This window comes from Charadrius vociferus, unplaced genomic scaffold (genome assembly GCF_000708025.1).
Source record: "Charadrius vociferus isolate BGI_N301 unplaced genomic scaffold, ASM70802v2 scaffold467, whole genome shotgun sequence".
Taxonomy (NCBI): Eukaryota; Metazoa; Chordata; class Aves; order Charadriiformes; family Charadriidae; genus Charadrius; species Charadrius vociferus.
In genome coordinates this window covers 1,708,235-1,727,963 of record NW_009649309.1, presented here as the reverse complement: position 1 = coordinate 1,727,963, position 19,729 = coordinate 1,708,235, and the positions used below count along the sequence as shown (strand labels likewise).

Below are 19,729 nucleotides of genomic sequence, written 5' to 3'. Positions count from 1 at the left end.
AAGTAGATCAACCCTCTCACCCAATTTGGTGTCGTCTGCAAACTTACTGAGGGTGCACTCAATTCCTGCATCCAGGTTCTTGATAAAGATATTAACCAGAACTCGCCCCAGTACTGAGCCCTGGGGAACACCACTTGTGACCGGACACCAACTGGATTTAACCCCATTCACCACCACTCTCTGGACCCAGCCGCCCAACCAGTTTTTTTACCCAGCAAAGCATACACCCATACAAGCCAGAAGCAGCCAGTTTCTCCAGGAGAATGATGTGGGAAACCATGTCGAAGGCTTTACTGAAGTCCAAGTAAACAATATCAACAGCCTTTCCCTCATCCACTAAGCAGGTCATCTTGTCATAGAGGAGATCAGATTAGTCAAGCAGGACCATAACTCCATCCTTTCTTCCAGTTATAATTTCCTTATATGCTACTGCGCCAGGATGCCCAAAGCTTTGTTGGTTTATTTTTTTTTACGTGAACAGTCCACTTCCTATTCATGATTTTTTACTAGAAACAAATTCTTATTGGACAACTGGTGAACTGGCAGGCTCATAATATCACACAATGGGAAAAAACCCTTACATTTCAAGTGCACGTGCACATTGTGCAGACTACTTAGGATGCTGTTTTACTGGATGTTATTTTTGCTGACTTTATTAAACACTAAAGAGAACAAGACATTTTTTGTTTATAATTTCTAATCCACACACCTACACACTTAAGTAAGGTCTGGGAAAGCTTCAATAACACAGCTGAATCACCTAGAAAGCACTTCTAGTAAAGCAAGAAAGACCAGGCTTGACAGCACTGTTATTTCTAAGATTTGAAATAAAAATGTTCAGCCCTGAGACACGTCTCAAAAATGGATATAAAACTCCATACTCTGTCCTCATATTTAAAGATCACCTTTAAAGTCAGAACCTTTGAAATAGACTTATGATACCCCTTCCCTTTCCAGACCAAAAGGGATCACAAGCACCTGGGAGCCACAAGCACTGAAGAATATAGTAGCATAGAAAAAGGCTTACAACTACAGTTCCTGCTGTTGGGATCCAAGGTATAATGAGCAGCACAGCCGCACCTAAATCCATTTGGTATGGCAAGGCACAAGTGCCCACAATGGCCATTATTTTGCACACAATCATTCAAGCCATCCTGACGTGAAGAATGGAAGACCAATATATCCATCACAAAATCCAAATGGCCCTGAATAAGTGTCCTGTTCTTCCCACTGGTTTTGTCTGCTCTTTCTATGCTGTGAAGATTCCAGTCTGTCCAGTAGATGTAGTCACTGTATTGGGTTAATCCGAATGGATGAGGTAGATCATCTGCTATGATTTCTCGTTCTTGTCCTGCAAAAATAAGGATAATCAACTAAAGGACAATTCCCAAGTCATGAAATGAAGAGTGTGACAGGCATCAAGAAGAATTTTTTTCTTCCTTTTTTAAAGTAAAACCTGATTTCCCAAGTCAGCATCATGGGATTGATTCCCATCTCACAAAGGCCTCTCCTTGGAAATGGAACAGGGATAGAATGTCAGGTCAGGAACTTCTGGATTCCATTTCGGGTCCTACCATTGATTCACTGTGTGGTATTTGGAAACTATATAAACTCTGTTTTCTCAAAAAGGAGTTCATATCTGCTTCAGCTAAAACATTGAGGACCATTTAGTATTTACAAAACATCTGGACCATAAAAAAAGCTCTGTCAGCTGCAGAGAACAAAACTTTCTTCTTTTATCCAGTTAGTTATCATGTCAATGTCAATGTGAAAGTTTAGCAATCCTTAGCACCCTCTTGTATGCATGAACAAAATTCCAATGGAAGATATGAAAATGTGTAGATTTGTTTTACTTTACACATGACAGAGTTTTAATCACATGTTATGATATGCTGCAGAAGTAGCTGCATAACCTTTCAGACTGGAGGAAATGCAAGCAGTATTTTGGTTTTGAACTAATACAACCAGTCCGAAGCTGAAAACAGAGATAATACTTCAACAGAAAATTAGTGTACAGATTGAAAAGTCGGGGTAGTTTAGGTAAACCTATAAGTTGTCCTCATTTTGAGAAACTCAGAGGTCCTCTCTTCTTTGGTAAAACACAGGCAGTTTCATATCAATACAGAGAAATGACATCGTATCTCACCATCATTATACATTATCATATGGTTATTAATTTAGGAGGCTTTTTTAATCTCCTTGAACATTTAACTCTCCATTTCCTTTCATAAGAAAAATATACACACAGACTTAATATCAATTACATTATTCCAATTTCATATTATTCAATTGTTTTAGTATGGTCAGTGCATATTTCTGTACTGGTTGGTGTAATATAACACTAGGTTACCTAGCATATTTGATGACTCAATCATGCTTGTGTCTAAGTCAGTCCAATATAGCCTTTGGTCTACATAATCAATGGTGAGGTCGTTGGCACGACCCACTTTATCCACCAAAGTGATGCTGTTTGTTCCATCCATATATGCTCGAACAATCCTAGGTTTACCTCCCCATTCAGTCCAGTACATGTATCTGCAAGGAGAAGTGGAACAAAAAGAGTACATTAGCTAAGTAAGATTGTATTTAGCTGCATGCTTTGATTTTTCTAAATTTCTTTTCAGTTCCTTAAAAAGAATTAAAAAAGAATAACCCATGGGGTTATGTGCAGTATTACAGTACTCCTTTTTTAGACAAAGGCAGAAAAATATGATTGACCATTCTTAATTTTTCAACGTAACCCATAGGGTTCTGGAGCATTTATCGTTTTTTCAAGGACCCTGAAGAAACGGAGGTATATAAACTGCCAATTAACTTGTCACATACAAGAATATGCACACAAAGCTTCGAAAAACAACACTGTCCCTTACCCTTTGGTAGGATCAAGAGCCAGAGACCTTGGGTTGTCCAAGTCCTTCCACACAAGGACCTGCCTATACTGTCCATCCAGGCGGGCTACTTCAATGCGATTGGTTCCAGTATCTGCCCAGTAGAGGTTCTTTCCCATCCAATCTACAGCCATTCCCTCAGGATAATCTAGCCCAAACTCAATCACATGTTCAACAGAGCTCCCATTCATGAAAGCTCGGCTTATGGTCTGGAAAACAATTGTGTAAAAATATTACAGTGTTTATGGATACCCCAGTGAAATCAAAAGGAATAATTATTATGAAGTTTAGCATACAAAAAGAAATTAGTAAAAAAAAAAAATAATCAGCCAGTGTTACATTTTAAAAAATAAATTTCTGTTGTCAAAAAAGATATAGCAATTCACAGGATAAAGAGACATGAATCTTCAGAAAGCTAGTGGTCTCTGATGATCAGTCCAAGACATCTTCAAAGGATATGATTTTCAGAAAGCACTATGTGTCTGCAGATTCTTCCTTGCCCCTTCTCCCTCTCTTCTATTTGCACACAAAAAGTTTGTTGGTTGTTTGGTTTTTTTAAATTACTTAATTCACTGTAGTGTTTCAAGTCTCAGAAACACATCTGAATTCAGAGAAATCTGAATTAAATTGTTTCTCAAGATCAGTCACCTGGAACAAGTTTGCTGACCCCACCTACATTTTACTTATGCACACTCAACAAAACAAGTCATAGGCCAAGGACTGGTTCATATAGATAAATCAATTCTAACAAGGAGCACTGAAACGACCCCCAGGTAAATGACTGGTAACTTCCAGGACCAATGTACAACTACCCACCCTTGTTATCAACACTAAGCAATCATTCTACATGCCTGCTAATATTTCAGCTATTAATTTCTTAATAATTTGATAAAAAAACATATCAGGGTAAGAGACATTTTGTATCTTTAAAGGTAAATGTCAAAACCAGAAATCATGTAGTATATTTTTACGGGTATAACCTACATGTCAGAAAAAGTATAACCCCTTTTTGAAAATGAGTCCTTATATAATCTGAGGGAGGAGGCGATCAGGGAAGTGGTGGTCACAAAAGGAAAGGGAGATGACTACGGGCTCTGAAGTTACATTACCTGGTGCTAAGTTGTAGAAGGTGCGGGGACAAGGGGAATGAAAACCCAGACATGCTGAAACATATGCTGATACGTTATGCAAACATACATTATGCTGGATAATTCACAAAGCCACAAACAAGTACAATGTTTTACAGTTCTGCACTGAGTGAGACTGGGATCTACGCACTGACGCAGTTGAAGTAATTTATTTTCCACTACAAATGGTTAAGACAACCATAGCTCCAGCTCTCCATGTGCTTGCGTGAGATTTATTTAGTAACTGTGTCTGCAGTATGCTAATTTATTATATTGGCACTGTTCCTGAAGTATCCACACCACAAGCAGCACTGTTAATGCTGAAGCTCAACCCTCATTAGTCTTCACAGAGAGGCTATGGAAACTGCACATGCCCTGCAGTCACTAAAAGTGAGCTTTTCGCTATTATGGCTTAGGCACATTGGCAAGGAAAATTTGATTGCTCTTGGAAAACCTATTAAGAGGCTAAACAGAGACATTCAGTTTCAGTGAAGTAAATCTGTCATTTTCTACCATTACTTAATTCACTTCAAAAAGCAAAGTAACACTGATGAACAGCACAACACTCACTTTAGCATGCACCTGGATGTGAACCAAACAAGTCACAGGAAATGACAAACTCCTTGGGAACACAGTGACATAAAAATAGGGGCAGGCGGGGGCTTAATACAGTGTAGAGGGGACTGGACAAGTTCCCCAGCCTTTTCTGTACCAAGCTAGAGCCACATACCAACAGCAATCAATCCAAAGCTCACTTGCCAAATGTTATTACTGAGTAAGATTGCCTTCCAAGTCAAAACTGGAGGAGGACGGGGGGCTCGGGAAGCTGAGAAGCTTGATGTTTAAATTACTCTACTATGTGACATGAAAACAGCTTTTCTACAATAGATACATATATGGATGCAACACATGCAATATCCAACATTTAGGCATTCCGTATGAGCAGACACCAATTTGGATTTTTATTTGAAGCAGGAAGATGCCTGTCACCCAACTTGCATTCAACAGTGCAACTGTCTTCCTCTCCAAGAGTCTCCTTGGATGCAATTCAGTGACATTAGCAACTGCAGGACAGATCATGTAACAGAGACCTATCCTAGATCAAAGTAACTGCTCTGTGGTTTTATACTCAGGGAATTCGCACATCAGTAATACCTTCAAACTAACATCAGTCCAATAAATTCTGTTATCAGACACATCAAAATCCAGAGCAGATGCTTCCTTGACTCCAGTTAGAGGAATAGCAACATCATTATTATTGGTTTCAAGGGAAATCCTATGAATTGCTGCTCTGCTTGTGAAAACTAAGAAGGCTTCAGGAATGATGCAAGTCTTCATGTCACTCAATAGCTCAAGGCCAATGGGACAGGCACACCTGGTCTCCTGGGGTGTAAAGAAACACAGATGGCTGCAGCCTCCATTGTTCTCTGCGCATGAATTTGTTCCTTAAAGAAAAACCAAAACAAAACAGATATTGGTGCATTGTGGAGGTAGGGGGGAAAAGGGGAGGCTGAGTAGAAATGCGTTGTAATTATAATTTTTCAAAATAAGTTAGCACTATGGGTTGTCAACAGTGAATTCTATAAAAAAAACATTCAAAACTCTTTCTTTCCTTCTCTGCAAGGATTAGGAAGCTGGTCCTATCCCTCTTATAGTACAAACAACAGCTACAAACATACCCTTCTAGTTTCTCCAAAGACTAAATTCCTGAAATTCCTCCACTGAAGATAGGTGATTACATACATGTTCAGCTTGATTATTTTTGGCCAAGTACCCCATCTTTGTATCTCTCCGAAACCAACAGTTTTACAAATGTACAATGATACAAAATGGTGAGAAAAGAACTGGGTAACTGCAGTTCTTTCTCATCTGTTTAATTTAAAGCTGAGAAGATTCATTAGCAAAGCAGTTCCAACAAAATCACCACCATCTCACACTTACTTTTTCATGTGAACAACCATGACTAGATGGAGAGGGAATGGGGAGGGGAAAGTAAGGACCAAAACAGTGCCTTTCTCCACCTGCTGGAACCAAGCATTTAGGTATTTAAAGACTGCTACCACAAAAAAAAAAAATCTCCAAGATCAGCTGCAGTCAAGTTTCTCTTAATTTTGCCTTCTTAGGGCATACCTATTTCAGACTGATGCTGTAACTTGCAGCTTGAGGACCTGATCATCCTTCAAGTAAAACCTCCTAAAAGGCTGGAAATCCACGTACTGGCAGGGTGCAATTTGACAACCTACTTTATGTGATTCTGTTACAACTATTCTCAGTAATTTTAACATCTGACCAACAAATCTGTTTACTGCTATGCCCAGACTGCAATGTTCCAGGTAGTAGACAGATCTGTGGTGAACATGCACCTCTCATGAGTTACTACCAAAGCCAAGAGGTCCTGTGACATTCTGCTCTGCAGAACGCTAGCAGAGTACATAAAACACAGGCTGCAGCTTTCAGGAGATGCAGTGGAAGAACACAGAGCTCCAGCTGCTGATCCCATGACAAGGGCAAGATTTAATTGTTAAGATTTAAGCACGATTTAGGTGTTAAAGTTAACATTTAAGCGCCATGTGCTTTAAGGCATCCTTGTAATGGCCACTAACTCTGCCTGGACCACCTGACATAGTTAAAAGCATTCTGCTAACTGAACATCACTGGGACTTTGTACTGGAAGAAAAGAGCAACAGAAAATGGAGCAATTCTGCGAGCACCAGAAGTAATGATTCCTACAGATTGGAGGAAGGAATAAAATTCTCCTCACAAATATTCAAAAGTGTAGTGGAAGCTTTGGAAGACTAATGTCAAATGTCACTAATAAATGGAAGCCCATACTTCTTTTGCAATATTGCATTTTCCCAACTTAATAAACAATAGGTGCAGTTTTCCTTTAAAATGATTCAAACATATAAGACCACATCTGTTCTCATTATAAGTGATCAACAGTTGCTTAATGAAAGCAAGCCCATCTCGAAACTACTACAGAACCACCCTATGATTATTCATGCTTACCGAACACTTTGGTAACACTTGTTGCTTTAAGACCCATTAAATCTGGCAGCTGATCAATAATGATATCTCTGCTAGCCTTTATCTTGTGAACTCTTTCAATGCTTCGTCTCTGCCAGTCGGTCCAGTAGATGTAATCTCCCAGCAGTGTGAAACCAAATATATGTGGAAGCTTATCCTCTAGGAGGGTTTTCCTCATTGTTCCATCAACATTTATGACCTGTGGGATGCATGAGAAAAAAGGAAAAAATAATATTCTCTAATGTGGGTACAATTAAAATGACAATATAAATCATATTTTGACAACTCCTCTACTTTTACACAAGAATCCCCTGAAATACACAGCATGATTCTTTCAAAAGAGCGTACCTCTAGGTTTGTTGAAAGAGAATTATATTGGAATGACAAGACTGAAAGTGCCTTATCTCACCCCTTCCCATTGAAAAACCTAAGCAACACGAATTTAATTCGCATCAGTTCAAACGTGCGAAGACCACAAAGGGAATAGTTTTTGGGATGTGAGTGAGGTTCAGGAGATTTTTAATCTCCATTCATGTCTCGGTCACATTACTGAACTCTCTCCCCAGAAACAACGGACTTTCAGCAATCAATCACAAGGATCAGAGGCCATCAGAATTCTTTCAGGGCACAACAAGGCGATGTAGAATCTGCACCTTCTGAAATTTTTGTATTTTTGCCATAAAATAATTACTTTTTTCACACTCTTGTGATAAGCAAGATCTTTAAGATGTGGAATAAATATTCACTTACATAAATTTGCATTCCTAAAACTGCAGAGAAAGCAAAATAGTACTGCAGAAGGGATAAGCCCCACAGATATATGTATGTCCTATTGGTTAATTATTTCATAACCAATTACTACAGTGATAGAATAAAAAATAGAATCATGGAATTGTTTAGGTTGGAAAGGACCTTTAAGATCATCAAGTCCAACATAGCACTGCCAAGTCCACCACTAAACCATGTCCCTAAGCACATCATCTACATGTTTTTTTAAATACCTCCAGGGATGGGGACTCAACCGCTTCCCTGTTCCAATGCTCGACAACCCTTTCAGTGAAGAAAACTTCCTCATATCCAATCTAAACCTCCCCTGGAACAATTTGAGACTGTTTGCTCTCATCCTATTACTTGGGAGAAAAAAAAAACCTACTCCCACCTCTCCACAACCTCCTTTTGGGTAGTTGTGGGGAGCGATAAGGTCTCCCCTCAGCCTCCTTTTCTCCAGGCTAAACAACCCCACTTCCCTCAGTCACTCCTCATAAGGCTTGTGCTCTAAACCCCTCACCAGCTTCATTGCTCTTCTCTGTACACACTCTAGCACCTCAATGCCTTTCTTTTACTGAGGAGCCAAAATTGAACACAGTACTTGAGGTGCAGCCTCACCAGTGCCAAGTACAGGTGGACAATCACTTCCCTAGCCCTGCTGGCCACACTATTCCTGATACCAGCCAGGACATTATTGGCCTTCTTGGCCACACTGCCAGCTCATATTCAGCCAGCTGTCGACCAACGACCCCACATACTTTTCTGCTGAGCAGCTTTCCAGACACTCTTCCCCAAACCTATAGCATTGCAAGGGGTTGTTGTGACCCAAGTGCAGGACCCAGCACTTGATCTTGTTGAACTTCATACAACTGACCTCGACCCATCAACCCAGCCTGTCCAGATCCCCCTGTAGAGCCTTGCTACCCTCAAGTAGATCAACCCTCTCACCCAATTTGGTGTCGTCTGCAAACTTACTGAGGGTGCACTCAATTCCTGCATCCAGGTTCTTGATAAAGATATTAACCAGAACTCGCCCCAGTACTGAGCCCTGGGGAACACCACTTGTGACCGGACACCAACTGGATTTAACCCCATTCACCACCACTCTCTGGACCCAGCCGCCCAACCAGTTTTTTTACCCAGCAAAGCATACACCCATACAAGCCAGAAGCAGCCAGTTTCTCCAGGAGAATGATGTGGGAAACCATGTCGAAGGCTTTACTGAAGTCCAAGTAAACAATATCAACAGCCTTTCCCTCATCCACTAAGCAGGTCATCTTGTCATAGAGGAGATCAGATTAGTCAAGCAGGACCATAACTCCATCCTTTCTTCCAGTTATAATTTCCTTATATGCTACTGCGCCAGGATGCCCAAAGCTTTGTTGGTTTATTTTTTTTTACGTGAACAGTCCACTTCCTATTCATGATTTTTTACTAGAAACAAATTCTTATTGGACAACTGGTGAACTGGCAGGCTCATAATATCACACAATGGGAAAAAACCCTTACATTTCAAGTGCACGTGCACATTGTGCAGACTACTTAGGATGCTGTTTTACTGGATGTTATTTTTGCTGACTTTATTAAACACTAAAGAGAACAAGACATTTTTTGTTTATAATTTCTAATCCACACACCTACACACTTAAGTAAGGTCTGGGAAAGCTTCAATAACACAGCTGAATCACCTAGAAAGCACTTCTAGTAAAGCAAGAAAGACCAGGCTTGACAGCACTGTTATTTCTAAGATTTGAAATAAAAATGTTCAGCCCTGAGACACGTCTCAAAAATGGATATAAAACTCCATACTCTGTCCTCATATTTAAAGATCACCTTTAAAGTCAGAACCTTTGAAATAGACTTATGATACCCCTTCCCTTTCTAGACCAAAAGGGATCACAAGCACCTGGGAGCCATAAGCACTGAAGAATATAGTAGCATAGAAAAAGGCTTACAACTACAGTTCCTGCTGTTGGGATCACCTTGTCATAGAAGGAGATCGGGTTAATCAAGCAGGACCTGCCTTTAATGAATCCATGCTGACTGGGCCTGATCACCTGGTTGTCCTGCATGTGCCGCGTAATGGCACTTAAGATGATCTGCTCCATAACCTTCCCTGGTGCCGAGGTCAGACTGACAGGCCTGTAGTTCCCCGGATCCTCCTTCTGGCCCTTCTTGTGGATGTGGATGGCAGTCACATTTGCTAACCTCCAGTCAACTGGGACCTCCCTGGTTAGCCAGGATTGCTATAAATGATGGACAGTGGCCTGGTGAGCACTTCCGCCAGCTACCTCAGTGGATCCTATCCAGTCCCACAGACTTGCATAGGTCTGGGTGCCGTAGCAGGTCACTCACCATTTCCCCATGGATTATGAGGGCTTCATTCTGCTCCCTGCCCCTGTCTACTCAGGAAACAACTGTTTTTACTGTTAAAGTCTGAGGCAGAGAAGGCATTAAATACCTCAGTTTCCTCATACTTTGTCACTATGTTTCCACCCCCGTCTACTAAAGGACAGAGATTATCGTTACGTCCTCCTTTTATTGCTAATGCACTAGAGTACAGATGTCTTCAACTGCAGAGGAAAACAACTTCACAAGAACTTTTAAGACTACCTAGCAGCTTATGTGAATTTGAATACATGCTACAATGTAAACCTCTGGATTCCTTCCAGACAAAAAGCCTCCTGCTGGAGACAGTTAAAAATTTTTTTTTTCCTGAAAACTGATTTTCAGGAGAGTTTTGTGTCAGCCCAGCAACCTACAATTCTTCTATTACTTGATGAGGTAGCAGAGACTGAAGATTAATATCTTTTCCTTTCTTTTTTAAGCTAAACAGAGTACATTTGAAAAAAAAAAAAAAAAGGGCTGTATCTGCGGTTAAAAGCCAAATGGTTGTGCAATAACTTCATTACATCATGTCCAGGCAAACCCCAAATGCTCATTTATTTCAAACAGTATCAATCCCACAGGCAATGTGGCAGGTTCGAAAGTTCATCATGCATTCTCAGGTGCTGGAGCCAAACTGGTGCCACACTAAGTAACCAGACACCATTTCCCTTACAACAATGCATCAGCAGGACGATGATCAAACCACCACATTTCCAACTATGTACAGATAGGGACAGTCAAAGTACAATTCAAATATTGGTGACTAAATATGGTGACTAAAACACGCCAGACAAAGATTGGATCCAAGCATACAGAAACACACATTATTTAAATCTATGCACATCTGTGGATGTTGCAGACAACACCGAGCTGTTAACTTCATGAAGTTCAACAAGGTCAAGTGCAGGGTCCTGCACCTGGGTCAGGGCAATTCCCCGTATCAATACAGGTTGGAGGATGAATGGATTCAGCAACCATGCCGAGAAGGACTTGGTGGATGAAATATTGGACATGAGCTGGCAATGTGCACTTGCAGCCCACAGAGCAAATCATGTCCTGAGCTGCATAAGAAGCAGCATGGCCAGCAATCAAGGGAAGCGATTTTCCCCCTCTACACTGCTCTGCTGAGACCCCATCTGGAGTACTGCATCCAGCTCTGAGGTCCCCAGTACAAGACAGATATGGATCTATTAGAGCGGGTCCATAGGAGGGCCACAAAAATGATCAGAGGGCTGGAAGACTTCTGCTATGAAGAAAGGCTGAGAGTTGGGCCTGGAGAAGAGAAGGCTCTGGGGAGACCTTATTGTGGCATTCCTACATTATACGTTTGGTCAAGCATAGTGGGAGTAGAGATCCAAAATGTGGAATCAGACAGCTTATATTTTGGGCTAAGAAGGTGATGGGGTAAGTAGTTACTTTCTCTCTCCCGAAAATCCCTCCCCCCATCCTGTGGGCTGAACACCTATGAATCCAAGCAGGCTTCCCTTGGATGCAGAAGGGCAGCTCCGACTTGGGAGTATTTTTCTGTGCCATAGGTAGTCGAGCCCTCTTAGTGGTAGCTAATTCATGGCAACAGGCAGGAAACGCTAACTAACCATTAGACTATCTTCTAGGAGCAGCCAGGGCAAAGCTTGAACAGTGAGCTGTCACGTGCAGTTCAATATAGGTACATATACAGAGCCTTTACTTCAAATTTTGCTGCCATCCATCTTCCCAGAGATTCACCTCTACTCTAGCATATTAACTGAAACCATGGTGATGCAAAATAAAAATCTATAAACAGGCCTCACAATACGGCGAAAAGCACAACTCCTTTCACTAAAATGGCACAGCTAATAAAATATCATATTAACTCATCATTTAATATCTGAAATGGTGTGTAGCCTGCCAGCTGCAGCCCAAAGGAAGCTGTTAAGATGCATTCCTTACCATTAAGCAAAAGAGACTAGAATACACTTTTTCTATTCACGGTTTTCATCCTCTTTCTCTAACTGATAAATGGATCTCAACTTGGGTCAAAGGATAAATGCAACACTAAACCTGTGGTGTTTTCCATACGAAACACTGAACGTCTCCGTTAAACAGAGGCACACACGAAAAGCCCCTGATTAGTCTTAAGACTTCAATGACAAATCTCCTATTGAGGTATCACAAAGCTTAGCTAAAGTCTGTTGTGGGCTAAATGAAGTCAACATCAAACACCTTAATGAACTGAATTACACAGAAATAACCCAATAAGATGATAAAGTGCGATTTTTTTTTTAGATGCTGCTGCAGTGTAGGCAAAATGTTTTCACAAACATTTCCAAATATAACACTCAAAAGCTCTTGGCTCTTTGAAGAAGATTAAAGTAAAACAATGCAATTAAATTCTACACATCAGTGTGATTCATGTAGTCAAGTTATATTTCACATGCATCTGTGAAAAAAAACCCAACTATTCAGCATACCTATAGGATGTCTTTTGACAGAACAAAGAGAACTATCTTGCTCCTATATTTAATTCATTAAGATAAAACAAAATCTATTCAATTGCTACAGACAAAGCTGTAGTCAAATGAAAACCAATTCTTGGGCTGAGCTAAATCACTATGTGAACAGTAAGCAGACACAGCAGGTTGGCAATGGTAAAACGACATCACTGCCATATTATGAAGACCCATGTGGTGGGCTTACAGGTCTATGACTCTTCTCTTGTGGATCTATTCCTCTTCCCCTGTGGAAGACGAGAGCTACTTTTGCTGTGAGGGTGACTAAGAACTGGAACAGGTTGCCCAGGGAGGTTGTGGAGTCTCCATCCTTGGAGATATTCAAAAGCCATCCAGTCATGGTCCTGGGCAACTGTTTCTAGGTGGCCCTGCCTGAGCAGGGGGGTTGGACCAGATGACCTCCAGAGGTCCCTTCCAACCTCAACCATTCTGTGATTCTGTAAATGGCTTCTAATGATTCTCACCAGAGTCTCTAAAGAGGCATCTCAAGTGAACAATGCCCATTCATCTTTGGCTGGAGAATGAACTTGTGAGAAAAATCATGTGGGTGGCAGTCAACAGGGAAAGAAAAAGACAAAGAAAAACTGAGAGAAGTGGAAAACTCTGGAGGGTAAAGAAGCCTGCCACAAAAAGAGAAAAGTGAAGCAACTGTGAACAGTCTGTACCGCAGTCTATATTCAGCTGAGTATAAGCCATTTGTCAACATTTCCAACAGCTGATGCACAACCACCTTTCATCAATGCTTCAGGATAAAAGTGAACTCCTCTTTTTTTTCTGGTCTGAAGGGTTTTAATGCCAGGCATGTGTTAGCAGACACTAGCAAGCAGAGAAGAGAATAACATTAAAACAAACAGTACTGGAATGCATATATCAAAAAAAGGGCGAGGATGGACGGAGAACAGACATATCTGGCCATTTTCCAAAAAAAAAAAAAAAGAAAAAAAAAAAAAGAGTACTTGAGTCTCTTAGCAAAATCTGTTGCCTCGAACACTTGAGTAAGACATGAGAATTTAGAAAGCAGTTCCTCACTGTTTTCAATAATTTCTCTCCACCTTAACAATACCTGGCTACCTGGTAAAAGCCGATCCATAAATCAGAATCACAGAATGGTAGGGGTTCGAAAGGACCTTTGGAGATCATCTAGTCCAATCCCCCCGCCAAAGCAGGTTCACCTAGAGCAGGCTGGACAGGAATGCATCCAGGCGGGTTTTGAATGTCTCCAGAGAAGGAGACTCCACAACCTCTCCGGGCACCTGTTCCAGTGCTTTGTCACCCTCAAAGTAAAGAAGTTTTTCCTCATGTTGAGATGGAATTTCCTGTGTTCCAGTTTGTGCCCGCTGCCCCTTGTCCTGTCACTGGGCACCACTGAAAAGAGTCTGGCCCCATCCTCTTGACATCTGCTGTTTAGATATTTATAAGTATTGATGAGATCCCCTCTCAGTCTTCTCCAGGCTAAACACACCCAGGTCTCTCAGCCTTTCCTCTTAAGAGAGGTGCTCCATTCACTTGATGATGTTTGTATCTGTCTGCTGGACTCTCTGCAGTAGTTCCTTGACTTACTTGAACTGGGGAGCCCAGAACTAGACACAGTACTCCAGATGTGGCCACACCAGGGCAGAGTAGAGGGGGAAGATGACCTCCCTCAACCTGCTGGCCACGCTCTTTTTAATGCCCCCAGGATATCACTTGCCTTCTTGGCCAAAAGGGCACATTGCTGGCTCAATAAATAAAATTCATCAGGTTTCTATTGTCATTACATTTCATGGATTAATCCTACATGTACAATTGTGGCTCTCTTTTCAGCTCATTCTCATCCCAGGTAAGTTTTGATGTTGATGTACATTTTTATTATTATTTTCTGAACCCTCACATTGTTTAGGTATTAGTGTTGGTTACTGTCCTGGTTTAAGCAACACAGGACTAATTTCTATTCTAATACTTGGGAAAACTGCATTTTTAGAAGACTCCAGTGTCTGAATTTGTGAAAATATTTACTTTACAGCCAACTATGGTGTGTGGGTCTCAAGGTCTCAGTGTTTTCGAGCTTGCCAGGTGTGGGGATGAGGAGGAGCAAGACCCAGGCACTTGACCCAAGCTGGCCAACAGGATTATTTCATCCCATCAACGTCACATTCACTATAAATTAGAAAGTTTGCTGTGAAGTTCTCTCTCTCCCTTGATGGCTGCCATCTTGAGAACTTTGTACCCTGGTGCTGGACTCCTGGGTCCTTCCCCTCCCCCGGAAGCTGTAGCACTCGCAGGGTCCAACATTTGCTGTCCACTGCTGGGAGTGCACAGCTTCCTACTGATATCATTGGCTGAGGATAATCTTTGCATATTCTGTATTGGGGTCAGGATCAATATCGGTTCTAGTTCTGTTAATTATCTCAGATGTTAAGTATCTAATCTTATTCTATTAAATCTGTTTATACTTCAGCTCCTGGGTTTCCTTGCTTTTCCCTGATTCCCCTTCCCGGGTGGGGAGGGGTCATTGGGTTATAGAATGATTGTCTAAACCGCAACAAATTGTTATAGGTCTCTCAAACCGTAACAGTTACCAATTGCCAACTATCAGCAGCTACCTACATTTAGAATAAGCTATGAACCAAGAGAGCATGGAGGATGAATTTATACAACACCGAGTGAAACACCCCTACTGAACTCTGGATACCAATTTGCAATTTGCAAATACATGTAGTGACACACCACTGCCTTTTTCTTAGATATTCTCTTCCTTTCTCTAAGAGATATTTCCTCATTTCTTACTGCAGAACATGTCATTTTAGCTTGTTGAGGATACAGCATGACAAGATACTTCTCTATGGCTACACATATGGGTCATATTTTCACTTGCAGTACAAAAGCCACTTTGAGATGCTCAGTAAAGAGAATTCCAAGGACGATTATCGAACATCAGTACTCTTTTTTCGTACCCTTCCCTCACAAGTACTGTTACAGCCTCCTAAAGCTAAAGCATGGCAGTAATGGCAAACAATCCCTGCTGGTAGGCTCTATCTTGCAGTGGTGGTATGCTAAGGCTGGTAGGGAAGCCATGCCTGTCCTACAGACAGGCAAAGCAAAATAGTGGTGTGTCATACCAAATTAAAGCCATTGGTAAGAGCTCGTACTCAATTTTTTTCTGACAGTCTTACACACACACAGACAAAATTCTCAACCATCTAGCAATGTCAACTTCTTGACGGGATACTCCAAAACTGTTTGTTCTAAATGCTATGACTCTAGCACATTTTCTTTATCAATTTGTTCTGTTTCATACAAATTAAAATCTACAGTTACAAATGAATGTAAGACGGTTAAGTAGTGACTTGTTTAAAAATCCCCTACCTAACCACCTACAAAGATGCCAAATGCAACAGAGTATAAATTTACGTTATGAAAGATCGTATTTATAGTGATCTCCTATTTTCCCTGGGAATAATATAAACAAAATGTATTCTTATTATCACCATGTGAAGTGGTTATTTATTTGCAGTGTTGATCTGTTCATATTTTTCCATATCAAATCACCACCATACCTGGTTTTCTTTTAGGACTTCACAAAATCTTACTAGTTCCAGAGACAGTATTGCATTTTCAGATAGACTTTTCAAAACACAAGCACATGTAATAAGCTCTAACAGACACTGGTTGATGGATAAATTTCTTCTTGTTGGAAAGGTTGTGTTAACATGATTGTGATTTTGAACCCACTTATACTTTATAAACCTCATCTAGGAGCAGCTAGAGTTCTCCATATGAGTTACATCAGCCTGACATTTCCAGAACTTTGTTTTGCTTACAGGATATCAAAAGATTAAGGGTGCAGCTGGTCAATTCTCCAACTTTTCTCTCATAAACATGGCATGCTTCAAAATTCCTTAAAAGGGGAAAAAGTTAAACACAAACATTCTCAAAATAATTTATGGAAACTGGTGGCTAGACCCTAAAGCATAGAGGATCTACTGAATTAGTATTTCAGTTTTATTTTTAGGTAGAAGTTGCTTATTTAATACACTTCAGGGAAATTTTACTTTCTGTGAATACTTTTAATTCTGAAATGTTGACAACAATCAGTGAAGTTTAAATCAGCATGTGACAACTCTGAAATTTAGCTAACATCCGTTATGAAAACAACACGCCTTTCCAACTTCTAGTTAACTAGTCTGAGAAAGGTGAAGAAAAATTTAAACTTTTTACAATAGCATTTTTTAAATGCACATATCTTAATTTTTCTCGCTTCTCTTTTCTTCAAAGGGATGTGAATAGTCCTGTAAGATCTTTACCCCCTTCTTTCCAAATCCAAATGTCTTCCCAACTCTATAGGCAGCTAAAGGTCTGTGGAAATAGCACATCATATAAATATTTACGATGCCGTACTCCTGCTGATGAAATTGGGACTGCAAGCACATTTATAACCTGTATGTACACCATGAAAGAAACACAAAAAATGAGCTTGATACGAGAAAAAATTTGTGGTACCCTTGAGTCCAAAAAACAAAACAACAATTTCAGTAGCCAACTAGAATTCCTTAAAAAGTCAAAACGATGTCACAAATAACAGCTACACTTGATATTGAAGTAGAAAGTGGCACTAGTGCTACTCAACACTTCCAAGGAGATTTGCCTCCTGCCCAGTCTTACCAACTACTAACATTAACTTGCAATGAAATAAAAATTAAGCTAAATGCAGTATTTACTATTCCTATTTTTCTCCTTTTTGTTTGCTTACCCAAATATACCAGGATTTTTAATTTTTGTTAAAATAATCTTTTATCTTACAGACAATGAGAGGTCCATGAACAGTTGACTGAGAAACAGCGGTCTAGTCATGACCCCCTCTTGTGGTCTTCCTATCCATGTTTTACATACAGTGCTAGGTCTCACGCAGTCAACCTCCGTCCACAGTAAATTAAGATTAAGCTAGAAGTATTTTGTCCAGCAAACCTCTTGCTCAGAACTCAGCGTTCCAGTCTTGCCTTGGAGAATGGTAACATTTTCATTTTCTTAACCTCGCCACAGCGTAATCATCAGAAGCCATTTGCAGCGCTCCGCATCTTCTTCATACTGTGATAGGCATGTACAGTGCTTCAGAGAGCCAAATGATGAATCCTTTACACTCTAAGTCACCAGAAGTGTCACATACAGAAATTCCATTGGAAGTCAAAGGTAAAAGAATAGACTCTAGATTAGTTGACATGTCCATCTATTTATGGCACTACACCTTGAAGAATGGATGCTTTTATCCTCATTTAATAATGGATTAGCCAAGTCTCATGTAACTCCCTTCGTTCTCTCTCAGAAATTGAATCAAGGGTCTCTCATTAAACAAATATTTCTATTGGAAAGAGACAGATGAAATACTAATCCAATACAAATACAGCCAAAGGCAGTGGGCATACAATGCCACCTCAGAGGGAGTCAATGAAAGTCCAAGGACTCCTGTATGCATCTGAAAATATTCATTCAGTTCCTTATCTCCTGAAGCTTCCTGGCCCAAGCAAACAGCAATTTCTGATCATGATTCCCTCCTATTTGTACCATTTATAAAAGCACTGCATTAAACTAATCCTATAAATCCAGTCTTACGTACCACCATGTATGTCAACAAAGCACAAGTAAAAGCCACACACAGAAACCTAAACAAGGTTGTCCACAATTAGCTGGAGTATGAATAGCTGTACAGAGCCCAGGCTAAGATACTGTGCTAACACAACTGCATTGCTAGCTCCTGCAGAACTAAGCCAGGTACTTCAACAGAGCAAGACTTGACACATGCTGAAATGTACCTGCTGAAAGAAGTGCTCATGGCAAGCCTTCTCCTGCCTTGATAAGATAACTGCATTCCACTGTCACTTTGGATAAGCAATACTATAAATCATATTTATTTGAGACACTATTACTAAGTTATGCAACGTAGCATTCAGAGAGTTTATCAACAAAATGTAGTTACCAGATGGTCTCCAGTCCCTGCAAATGGTTAAAAAGGCAAAACACAACTTTTAGCCAGCACCATCTCGATCTATTTTCAAATAAAACTACCTTTCCTTCTCAGGCCAAAGTCTGGCAGGACAGAGAGACCCTTAGAGGATGTTCTGAAGCTCAGCCCATTCGGTTCACCACAGGAAACCAAGTCCTGCTCAACGCCCTGTCTCTGATGATTGTAGTACAGAAAGTGTTTTGTGATGTTGCATAGGGAAGGTGCCACTACTTCTGCAGCCAAAACTCAAACTCTCTTGTGGGGTAACCATAACACAGGAAGATGCTCCATTACATTGCTATCTCTTCAGCAGCCCTCTGCGGAGGTCAGACCATCAGCTGAATTGCCCAGAATGTCACATTTTTCACGTATATCTCACAATTGTATGAGCTAACTGTCCCACCCCAGTTCTTAAACAGCTTTTTCACCAGATGAGCTCAGTATACCTTAAAAAAAAAGAAAATAACACCGTTCTCTTCTCTTGACAGGACAACAGAAACATAGGAAAGAAGTTGCCTGGAATCATCAAGCAACACTGAGAACTCAAGACTCAAGGGCCAATCTAACACTGGATTTACCACACCACACCACAATGCCTCCCTTCCCATGCTCAGGTAAGTGAGAGCATTTGCCAGGTGGAATAACCTTTCAAATGAAGTTGATGTGCAATATTTTCCACTTACTGGAAGAAAAATAAACAAATAAATAGCCTCCCCATAGTTCATATATAGGTCTGGTTTCACTCAAGAAAATTCTTCAGTCCATATCACACAGCTTATTTTCAATCCAAGGCCCTAAGCCTTATCAGCAGAGTCAAGAGATGTGTAGAATGCTCCTGAAAGTAGATTTAAGTAAGGTTGTTCATCAAGAGCTTCATAGATCAAACCAATATGAAATAGTGGAGTCAAGAGATTAGCTGAAATTTAGGATGTCCTTTTATCTTACAAGACAGACATTTTAGGGCATGATTCTCTGTACCCCAACACAAGTAAATAAAAGAGGTATATTTAGCACCCAGGAGAAGACAGAAGAAGAGCAGACACACACAATGTCTTCAGGAAGTTA

At 40.5% G+C, this 19,729-nt stretch overlaps 1 protein-coding gene across 1 annotated transcript in view; it reads right to left on the bottom strand.

The window, feature by feature from the left end:
• Positions 1 to 19,729, bottom strand: part of LRP5 (low density lipoprotein receptor-related protein 5) — a 125,833-nt gene that overhangs the window by 27,888 nt on the left and 78,216 nt on the right. The window contains exons 7-11 of the mRNA XM_009889371.1: positions 7,025 to 7,241; positions 5,171 to 5,460; positions 2,871 to 3,097; positions 2,351 to 2,535; positions 1,028 to 1,351 (exon numbers count right to left, since the gene is read on the bottom strand). Of these exons, the coding sequence (XP_009887673.1) occupies positions 1,028 to 1,351; positions 2,351 to 2,535; positions 2,871 to 3,097; positions 5,171 to 5,460; positions 7,025 to 7,241 (1,243 nt within the window). The remainder of the gene's footprint in view (positions 1 to 1,027; positions 1,352 to 2,350; positions 2,536 to 2,870; positions 3,098 to 5,170; positions 5,461 to 7,024; positions 7,242 to 19,729) is intronic.